At 30.7% G+C, this 12,062-nt stretch overlaps 1 protein-coding gene across 1 annotated transcript; it reads left to right on the top strand.

Moving 5' to 3' along the window:
- Positions 1–5,876: 5,876 nt before the first annotated feature.
- On the top strand, positions 5,877–6,748 carry LOC148931384 (mannose/glucose-specific lectin-like). The gene is made up of 2 exons (XM_089064048.1): positions 5,877–6,095; positions 6,359–6,748. The coding sequence occupies exons 1-2, from the start codon at positions 5,877–5,879 to the stop codon at positions 6,746–6,748; spliced, it is 609 nt and encodes a 202-aa protein (XP_088920174.1).
- The last annotated feature ends 5,314 nt before the right edge of the window (positions 6,749–12,062 follow it).

Raw genomic sequence — 12,062 nt, forward strand, 5'->3', positions numbered from 1 at the left:
TTCTTGCAAACTTTGATAGCTATGGAAGATTTGTATGAATCTAGGTAGGTTGCTCTTCTTTTTCTTTAACTTTACAAACTTTTACTTTGATTTTATTTTTTCTATTTTGGCAATTATAGAAAAAGGTGAATTTTGGTTAAGTATTGGTGTATCATGTATTTTTTTAAGGTTAATTGAGAAAATTGGAGATGGGAAATCATATGCGGACGTTATCGTCGAAATTGTATCTGATATGGCAGATGAGAAAATGGATGCGGACATGGATATTACCGGTATCGATGTCGACTATTCATACATACGAGAAATTAAACTACATTGTTCAGTTGAAAAACATTAACGTAAGTATTCGTATTACATGTAGATGATCAGATTGTTTAGTTACGTGATGATTGTGAGCAAATCCAAATTTTATACTACATTCGTTCTGTGGTAGCCGAGTCATTTCATTTTCTGCACTCGTTTTAGAAAATTGATAATAAATAGTTAAAGTAGAGATAAAATAAAGTAAGACAGAGAATAATGTAAATAAGACTCTTATCTAACTTATTATGTCTCCTACTTTACTCTCTTTCCTTTTTAACTATTTATTATCATTATTCCAAAACGAGTACGGAAAATGAAATGACTCAACTACCGTGGAAAGTATTATCGATTGATTTATAAAATTATAAGATTGAACAAGAATTTGATTAAAATTTTTAATTTTTCTGCTAATTTATCGTATCAAATATTTTAAGTATCAATGCTTCATCTTATTCAATAAATACACCATCCGAGTTCGTGAAATGGGCGAAGATTTTTTAATTTACTACGGTAAATTTGATAACGAATTCAGTAATTTTATTGGATCAATACAAATAAGATTCTAACCATAAGAAATATTTTATTTTAGCCATACCCTGCTTAATTCGATTTCTTAAAATTGTAGTTCAATATCTGGTTTCCCGAGTAAACAACAATAGGAGAAAGAGAAAAAAAAAATATTAGTAGTATTATTTTTTTCTTTAAATGGGTTGAGAGTAATGAACTTTTACTTTATTCCATTATTGATGATTATTATTTTGGTGTACAATATGAAAGCTGTAATAAATTTAAGATTTTTTTATGATTCAATAATTTGGTTGATGGCAACGACATGCAATCATGTACTCCATTAACAAAGCATATATGTTATTGCTTTTTTAGCATATTGATTAATTTTTATAATGAAGCCAAAAGCTTTATAGGAGTATAAGAGTATTGGGGTATGCTATAAAGATTGGAATCTAAAAGGTTGGTGCTCATTAATTACTAGTGTTATCTCTCTATTAATATTAATATTCTTTTCATACCATTGTATCACTAGACAATAATATTAGTGAGACTATCTAATTTAAAAATGCAACAATAAAATTATAGTTTTTCCTATTCTTTTGTCTCATTCTTTATACAATTCAATATTATCCATTAGTATATATATAACTGACAAATTCTTTTTAAAATAATTATATACACATATATATTAGATTAGTTGATTGTGGTGTTATTTTCCTACCAATTATCAAATATGGTAGTATAGCATTTTTGTGGGATGCATTGCTTTTAAGTCAAGAGTGTCTAATGCGTATCTACTTAACCACTCCATATTCCTCATCTTAAAATACAATATAATAGTTATAATAATTTGCATACGATAATTATTGCTATACTCTTCTAGATTCACAATATTATTATTCATTAAAAAAACAATAAATTTGGACATGAAACAACTTTGATGCCTTCATATTTAAATAAGCATGTAAATGCCAATTATAAACATGAAGTAGTTTTTAGCATGTAGTAATTGCCAATTGTATGTAATTATGAGCATGTAATTGCCACTTATAAACATGTAGTAGTACTTAGTAGTTTTTAGCTGTAATTGCCAATTATATGTAATTATAAGCAAGTAATTGCCAATTATATACATGTAGTAATTTACTTGATTGTTAAATATTCACCCTAAATAAGTCGAATAAAGTCAAAAGCACCTCAAAACATCATTCCACCGATTCTACCGTAATTTTAGCCAATGTTTAGGCATAAATGATTCCAAATTTTCTATTTATCATTACCCTTTGCATCTCTATTTTATGATTAGTGGCTAGGATACACTACGTACGTGCATTGAATTAATGTCATGTTATGAAATAGACAACACTATACAATAATTGAAGACGAGATGCCACACAATATACATTAAAAATAAATCTAATATTATACTCCCTTATTTTTTGCTACTTTGGAATGTTGTGTCTTATGGTCCCTCCGTCCCGAATAGTTTGTCCTATTTTTTCATTTCGGCTTATCCTATAAAATTTGTTTCATTTCACTTTTTACCATTTTTAGTAATGGACCTTATATTTCATTAACTCATTGTTACTCACATTTTATTATAAAGTTAATATATAAAAATAGATTCACGTTCACTAACTTTTTCAACTCACTTTTCATTACATTTCTTAAAATTCGTGTCTGGTCAAAGTGAGACAAACTATCTGGGACGAAGGGAGTATCACTTTATGATAACTAGCTCTCAATCTCCGCTAATACTTTTAACTCGTAATATTTTATTAATAAAATATATAGAGATCAAGTCTAAATTCTATACATTTCTTCAATTTGTTTAAATCTCTTGTTGATGATAAATAGAATGCTAGTTTAATACATACAAAAAGAATAGTAATTTATCACAATCAAGGATCGAATTTATTCTTATTTGCAACTTTGCTTTGGGACCTCTTGTTCAAAGGTTTTTATCCGACCTCCCATCCTTAATCAGAATCACCTAATCTATGGTCAATTTGTGTTATGAATCAACACGTCTAGATCTACTAATATCTAAATGCATATAGTGTTACATGTAGAATACTATTGTTCCAAAAATTTTAGTTATTTTAAAAATAATTCCAATTTTCTTCTTAGTTTTTTTGTTTGGTTTCTCATGGTGTCCCTCGTGAAGTCGTGCTACTGCCGACAGCTAGATGACTAATCCTTCGTTCCAATGGTCAGTACACTAAGCGGTAGGGGACTGACCAGATGATTTTATCCACTCTCCATATATAGTTATACGACACACAATAATCATGCTATATAGTTACCATAATGAATCTAGATAGATTATTTGCGCCATTATACTCTTATTTTGATAATAGTACATTTTTTGTTTGACCATTGTGTACTAAATTGAAAAATGTCTTGAAGCAAAATGATTGAATTGATGGCGCAACCCACTTTTCACGAGAGCATGCATTATTATGACGACCCACCCTTTGCTAAGCCATAAATCTTTTCATTCAAATTTCATTTTATTTTTTCACAATTTCCCTTTTACTTTTTGTTGAAGCTGCTTTTTCATGTGTTCAACAATCTAGTAAAGAAAAAAGTTCGACAGACATATATATTGTTGGACCATAAATCCTTTTCACTTTTCTTTTTCCCACGTCGTTTCATTATTATATTGTCGATCAAGTACTTGAGCATAAATTGTTTTTGTTAATTATTTTGGGGCTTAAAATTATAAGTTTTTATGCTTTAATTAAATTAGTGTAAAATTAAGAACACCGGTGGGGCCCGGGGTGGTCAACGACCTCGTAGTCGGCCAATGAGGGCTAGAGGGTTTAGGACATTTGGAGCTACCGTCAAGCTCCATAAACTTCGGCTTCATTTGGAGCTGTCATCAAGCCCCAATTTTTCGAGTAGAGGTTCATTTCTGTCCTTCATTTATCGTCTAAATTTAATGCTAGGATGCTTTTTGTTCATTGAGATACAAATCTTGGAAGTATTCGAGACCAATATTATTGGTGCAACTACTATATGTTTTGGCAATTACATAATTTTGGCAAAAATAAATTTCAATTTGAAATTATTTGGAGGGTGGAAAATATATTTCTAATATATTTTTAAATTGAATTCATTATTTTGAGATTTACGCAGACACACCCTTTATTCTCGAATCCCAACAGCATAGCTCAAAATATTTTTCATGTAAAAATGAGCAATTTTAGTTCTTGTTATTTCACCAAACTCGGTAAAAACCTTGGAAATTTTGGGGTTTTCTATGGATTGATCATTTATGGAATCTATTCTTAAAACTTGCAACTTTAATGAGATCTTTCTGAGAAAACTAAAAAGTTGATAAAAAATTTTGATTATTTTTTACTACTTAATTTGTGAAATCATGAAAAGAAGTCATCGAAAGCCAAAAGTTTGAGCCAAACATATTTTTATTAGCCAAATTACTTTTTAGTAGTGTTATAAACTTAAACTCGAATTGTTCCTCAAAAAATCAAAATAGTAACTTGAAAAAATATTACTATAGTATTATAAACTCTATTCTATTGGAAAAAATTTGAATAAGTTCAATTTAAAAATTAGACAGTATTACTCATCGGCCCAAAAACACTAGGGCCATAATTCAACTTGGGCATTAATATTTGTGAGCATATGGGCTGTAACGTCTCTTTCCCTTTTCAATAGTATCAACAATTATTTTTTACCGTCTCAATCAATAGTGTTAATAATTTTAGATAAAAAAAATCATTTTAGATTTAGATTATTTTTTATGAACACTCCAAAATAAAAAAAGATGAGCCTATATTTTGGTGAACGGATGGATGGAGTATACTTTCTTCATCCCTATTAATTCTACTTTGTCATTTTCGTCCGTCCCTCATTAGTTGTCTATTTTCACTTTTTACCAGAAATAGTAAGTATGACTCACATTCCACTAAATTATTCCACTCACATTTTATTACTCCTATATTAGAATATTTCCAAGGGGAGAGGTAAATAGAGAGGTAAACTAATATAATTACCATATTTATCTTTTTTTCATGAAAAATCATTCTCCAATAGAAGAGGTATTTGAGAAGGTATTATACATTTTCCCATTTTGAAGAGGTATCTTTACCTCCCTATCAATGGAGAGGCAAAATCTTGGATGACGGTATTCTGCCTAAATAGTAGACATAGGTAATAAATAAGAGAATACTAAAGATCCGAGCCATAGAATTTCCCAATTCTGATACAAGGTACTTATTAGATCGAATGTACTTATTCGATCTAATAGAATGATTTTGCCGTATCCAGACTAATACCAATCCAAGCCATTTCATGAATAAAATGTGACCAATTAACCAACTATCAAACTTTATGTTTTTTTAATGCATTTTGTAACTATTATTTTATGTTTAAAATATCATTTACCTTTCTATATAGTATATTTCTTTTTGGAAGGGTATATTTCACTTTTGAGGAGGTATATAGATGATATATATCTTTCTATATACCTTCTCCCCTTGGAGATGCTCTTATAAAATGTGGGAGTTATACTCCATAAAGTTTTTCAACACATTTTTCTTTACATTTCTTACAAGTTACGCCGAAACCAAAATGACCAATTATTATAGGAAGGAGGAAATAACATATCCATACTATGTTGATGATTTGAATTTGTATACCTTGGTTTTTTCACCACCATCTCCACCGAGTAATCATCGAACGCAATGGAATCGATAATCAAACCGCATTTTACAATAATACTAGTCGGATATAGGATAGTAGCATGGAATAGTAATAATAATTATTAGTAATCCTAATTTATTGCTTCCTAGTGCATGGCAGTGTAACCCATTGGGCTGCTTGGTTTGCAGAATCTGAAAGATCACTGCCACACCACACCATTGCACTCCATCTCTAACTTCACAAATTCCTTCAAATCTCTTTATATACATGTCACAATCTGTGCTACATCTACACCAATTTACCACCACAACAACACTCATGTTTCCTCTCTCCCTTTCTCTTTTTTTTAACATTTGTGAAACACATACTAATCCGAAAAAATGAATTAATCAATGCAGGAAAACATTTTCATTTTCGCAGGAGACATCACCTTGGCCTTGGGCCCGTGGGGATATCAAACCGGCGAGCAATGGTCATTCGAAACCAATCCCGGCCAAGGCATCAAACAAATCATCGTAAAATGCGGTTTGATCATCGACTCCATCGCATTCAAAGACACCGATGGCCGCTCCACCAAATTCGGCGGGAACGGCGGTTATAAAACTTTCATGGTATACAAATTTCAAATTATCAACTACGTTATATTATTAGGGATATGGATAAATGTACATAATTGTACGTACATAATCGAACATTTTTTTTTTAACATTTTACATTGAAAAATTGAAATTTTAACTTAAATATTCATAACGTGAAATCACGTTCAATTTGACATAAATTTTTTATTATCGCTTTTTTTTTATTTTAATAAAATTTAAGGATATTATGTACGTGTAAAATTACTGACTAGTACGCAAGTACTTTTGTTACACAGGTCAGCATCGATTTTCCTAGGGAATATCTGACCGGGATAAGCGGGACCCACGGCTCAACTTGGCTCTTCCCAGACAGCGTCACGTCTCTCACCTTCATCACCAACAAGACTCAACACGGCCCTTTCGGAACCATCTGGGGCACCGAATTTTCCGTCAACGCAAACGGCATTGTTGTGACGGGATTCCACGGCCACTGTGGCAAATATGTTGAGGGAATCGGGCTTTACATCAAGGCTTGTGACGAATCGGATAACGGCTTTTTCTCTGCCGTTAGATGGAAAGAATATGTTGACTTTGCCTTCCGGTTTGTTGGATCGTTGAAGGCACGAATCAAAGCGATAATCGATGAAGGATTATCGAAAATCATATCGAAAAACCTCGAATTTTAGATATTTTCTTAGTAGTGTGTTGTTTTTTGAATTGTTCTTAACAACTAAGCTTCGACAATAGTACCTACATTTTATTTTGTTATGACGATGGATGGAATATATTTTGTTGAAGGGTTTTATAATCGACTTCTATTCATTAATCAAAGTAATTAAATAGCCCAATGTTAAATTTGGACGGACCATAAAATTAGATAGTAGAAGTACTATTACTTAGAATATGGGCTATAATGTAACTTGAGCTTTAATATTTCGAGTCATAATGGGCTGTATGACTTACCTTTAGAGCCTCATTTGCAAAAGCTACAATGTAGTTTCCTTATACTCCCTCCGTCTCAAACGAGTAAGCCATTTCTTTCTCGAACCGAGGTTTGAAGTGAGACTATTGAGTACTGAATACTCCACTCTTGTGGTGGATCCAGAATATAATTTTGTGAAATCCATTGTGTGGAAATGGTTTCCAGAGATCGGAGAAGTCAAAGAGGAAGATAGGTTATTATTACTTTATAAAGCGAGATAAAATCATAATTTCACAATATAAATTTTTAAAACATACAAAATGACATCATTTGCCGTCTTCTTCTTCAAAACAAATGTACATATTATGGGCAATAATGATATTTTCGACTGATCCTAAGGAAAAATTAGATTCCTCCGACGGTCTAACTTCTAAGAGCTAACTACCACTCCTAAATATCTCCTGGCTCAACTTATAACACTACTACGAACCATCTTATTAAAATTTGTATCTTCCAATTAATTTATTAAAATTCGTGTTGTGTACAACGCGACAAATTTTTATTTTTTAATGTAGTAAAAATTGGAAGTAAATAAAATTGAAGAATAAATTAAGCATGCATGGTGAAGGTGGGGACTGGGGAACAAATGCAGTGCATTGAACATAAACCCCACTAAAAATACCTTACTATTTATGGTATAGTCTAAGGAGAAACTCACCCCCTCTCCTAATTATATCACTTCATCTTCAAATCCACTTTTTTTGTTCACATCTCAATTATTGCTTTTTCACATAAGCAAACCAGCAACACACAAAATTGTGTAATTAAATAAATAATTTTTTCCGGCCCAATTAATAAATGTCGAAAGTAGTATAGGACAAAGATAGATATATTATTACCTAGAGACATAGTTCCCCACATGTCATTTCCAAACCACCCATGACATAATATTGTTAGTATTTCAATATATTTCTCATTTTTTTAAATATTCGAACAAATAATAAGCAACATATGGAGTATAAGTTTAAAACATAGTAGAAACTTCAACAAATAAAATCATGAAATCATCATACAGATAAAAACTAATGCTTTATTCAAAAATACCACAGAAAAAAAAAGTTTGCCCTTTATGTAAACGTTTATGTGAAATCATATATATGAAATAGAAAATGCTCAAACCAAGGATGACAAGCCACAAGACATGTCATCACAAATTCAAACAAAATTTGCTTCCGAAACACGAAAAAAAATATGCAACAGATGGCTAGATAACTATCATCGATAATAGATACTATCAAATAGAAGACAACATCTAAGACACAAAAGGCTAGGAACTAAAACCAAACAAAGATAGAACTAGAGACATTCAATAACAAAAATAACAACAACAATATATTCAAAGCACCTCAAACCATAACCCCAGCGAAAGCAAAACAACATCCCGCACTCAAACAAAACACACCAAGAAACCCAACTCGATCACTAATCTCTTACTCTCCACATGGGTTCGAGCTTCCATTCTAGTCTCAAATGGCAACAATCACCACATGCCTAGAGTCTGATGTATTCTACACTGAAAAAAAAATTTAACAATAGACAACATGTCGTTATTGACCTACCTATGTGATCAGAATTGCGCCTAATGTGTGCGATTATGACTACATTGGTGGTCGATGACAATGAGCAACCTATGGTTCGAAATTCTCTCAAGTGTATAATACATTAGGATCTGATTTCGTCATAATTCGTCATAATTTTGAATGTATTTTTGGCAAAGTATCCCTAAAAGTTGAAACTCCAATTAAAAATTTGTTTAAAGTTCAGACCATAAACTATAATTAACCTTATTTAAGATGATTCATTGATCCCATTCCATTTTGTTTGTTTTCATCTTATTTGGCCTTTAGGCTATTGATCATGACTTTGACTAAAGAAAAAGGGTAATAGTAGAAAAATCACTATTCCTCTTTTGGTATGATATTTAGGAAATATGCACAAGTGGAAAGATTCTCTACAAGTTGTGTGTAGTGGGTATTGGTGGATACCACCATTTGTCACTAATTTGTTAAATTTCTACCTTATTGATTAACCCTTGATGGACCTTTTTCATCTTCATTTACTCGTACAAATTATCTCTCTTTAATTGTAAATTATCAAAAAAAATAATCATCACACTATCGTCTTAATCTCATGTTATTTAGAGTGAAAAAACATGGGAAATATATCATCGCATCACACATTATTTCAATCATAATTCTTTATTTTAATTGTAATTAATTGATTTTCATAAACTAACTAATTTCCAGTTATCTCCTAAACATAGTTAATATAATAATTGCGGTTTGCAGACAAACGCTTCAAAATTTGTGATAAAAATCATGTAGACCGACGTCACTTTCTTTTTCGACGAGGGTAAAAATGATCAAAGTCAAGAGTTGACGAATAAAGATAGTTACAATATAAACGAAACAAAATCAATAATGCACATATTAAATGAGCAACACACTAACAAAATACTAAACCAACTATCAAACGACAAAAACACACAGCAATAGCAAGATCCGTTTTTCTACTTTAGCCAAGGTATCGTTCGACAACGTTCACACAACAAGCAACACAATTTCATCAAGAAAGACAGTTGAATAAAGATTGACGTCACCCTATACGTAATAATAATAATAATAATAATAATAATAATAATAATAATAATAATAATAATAATAATAATAATAATAATAATAATAATAATAATAATAATAATAATAATAATAATCAAAACATTAGGTGGGAAGCAATTTTCAGCTAAAAAACTGAAAGGAATGTTGAAAATGTTGTTGACCACTAATAACATTTTCGTAAGGGTCAATTATAACATCACAATTCGTTTTGATTAATCCATGTTTGATTTCTTTTAGCAATTCCTTTTCATAAATATAAATGTTTGCCCAAGAATAGACCGACTTCTCATGTCAAAAGTATTTGAGGTTCTTTTCCCACTATTATCTTTTTACATATAATTCGATTCTTGAAAATTAAATTATTCGATCAACACACGTCAACAAATCGGCATCAAGCATTTTTTGTACCGTATCTATGATTTACTACTAAATTTTTAGGCAATATGTAGTAATTAATTACATTTAATTTGTTTGAGCGTTTGACTTAATATATGGAGTACTATATAGAGTACATGTGAAGTGTCACTTTTTAATTGCATACGAATTAATAATATCATAAAATTATATAGAGGGAGAGGTCAATAAAAAATCCTTTTATCGTGATAATCATTTTCAACTTTTGAATTGTCAAGATCCATAGTTAATGATTTTTCTTGATGGATGATGGAGCTTTTGGATTCGAATTCTAGAGGCAATTGAGGTTTTATAAAAAAATGTTTAAAATCATTAAATATAGATTTAGAATTCTAATATGGATCAATATACAAATTTAATATAGGATATACAGATTTTAATATGGATCAATACACAATTCAATATAAATCAATATATAGTTTAATATGGATAAAAAATATGGGGAGCACTAGTTTCCTTTCATCCTTATCCTTAGAGTCACAACATCCTTCCAACCACATGCTGCTATGTGTCACGTAGATACAACATAACAACATAATTAAACAAGAAAGGATGATAAAGGATGACACAAAAGAATTATCTAAAATGCAAAATAAAGTGCATTTAATGCAACATAAACGATCTTTTATGCAATCTGATTATCTAAGTCATCCACTAAGTTTGTTGCTTAATAATGTTGTTTTGTTGCTTAAAAGTGTCACATGGCAACATGTAGTTGGAATGATGTTGTGAACTTAAAACTGTGATATTTTTGAAGTGTATCCCTAAAAAATATTATACGAAATGTGTATATTTTGTACATATATGTAAACCCATGGCAATGGTTAAGCCACGAGGCCGGGCATAAAGGCTAGAATACAAAGATTCACTAGGAAATATCTATATGGGCCATGTTTATTTTCCCCCCTCTCTTTAAAAAAAGAACAATTATATGAAAGTGAATTTTTTGGTGAAACTCAAGAATTTTGCCAACTTCAATGTTGCTAGCAAAATTTTATCATGTTTATGCAACCTAACGCTCCTCTAATTTTCATATATAGTTATTTTACTATATTAATTTATTGGACGTCTTAATCGTGTTTCATGGCCAAAGTAAATTGACATGATAATAATGAAGTTGGATTATATGGTGGGAGAAACATTGCTACCGAGATTTCAATAAAGTCATGCTATTGCTATCATCTCTAATTTAGTTTACATTTATTATGTTTTAGTTTATGATTTAATATTTAACTATATTACTTGCTTATCTATGTGGGTTTTATAGTTTCTTGCTTTTATCGTTAGCCGATCTTTTGTGTACTTCTGTTGCTCTTTATGTCTTTTGCGTTTGTGATATTTTCTTCCACGTAATTTGATTGTGTGATTGTTGTTTGGAAAGGTTTCCTTCGACTTAAAGTGTTCGTGAGACCATTTCCTTAGGTGGTTGAGATTGGCGGATAATGCGATGATATATGTTGATACCTTATTTCTGGCTTTTTTTTGTGTGTGTTTTCCCGTCATCCTCATCCATCAGAGGAATATGATAACGACAAATAAACTATAGCATTAAACTATGCCATGGGTCGTTTATGAGAATTTAAATTAAATGTATCATAGGTTACGCTAATCATCGGAAAAACGATCCTTGCACTACAATAGGATCTTTTCTAGGATTTGAATGGGCAAAAGTGAGATTTGGTTCCTTTCTACATCATTATTGGCTTCTCTCAATCAAACTTCAACTTTATTCAATGACAAATGAAAAGGAAAAAGCATCCTAATGCAATCTAATGCCTTCAAACAAATCCAACTATTTATTTCCTTTCTAGAAATATATGTATTACCTAACACATTAATTGATCGAACTTCTTAGCAATAAAAATGGACAATTTTTGTCCATCAATTATTTTTTTTTACCGCAATTTAAAATAGTAGTAGTAATCTGATTTAATAGATACCAGAAGAAGTGGAATTAGGACATTTATAAGTGGGGGAAATAGTTTG

This window comes from Salvia hispanica, chromosome 2 (genome assembly GCF_029641045.1).
Source record: "Salvia hispanica isolate PSC_SH4W2 chromosome 2, Shi_PSC_v1, whole genome shotgun sequence".
In the NCBI taxonomy this organism is placed as follows: domain Eukaryota; kingdom Viridiplantae; phylum Streptophyta; class Magnoliopsida; order Lamiales; family Lamiaceae; genus Salvia; species Salvia hispanica.

Coding starts and splice junctions, on each gene's coding strand:
- LOC148931384 (XM_089064048.1), top strand. CDS start 5,877: ATGCAGGAAAACATTTTCATTTTCGCAGGAGACATCACCTTGGCCTTG. Junction 6,096..6,358: donor GCGGTTATAAAACTTTCATG/GTATACAAATTT, acceptor TTTGTTACACAG/GTCAGCATCGATTTTCCTAG.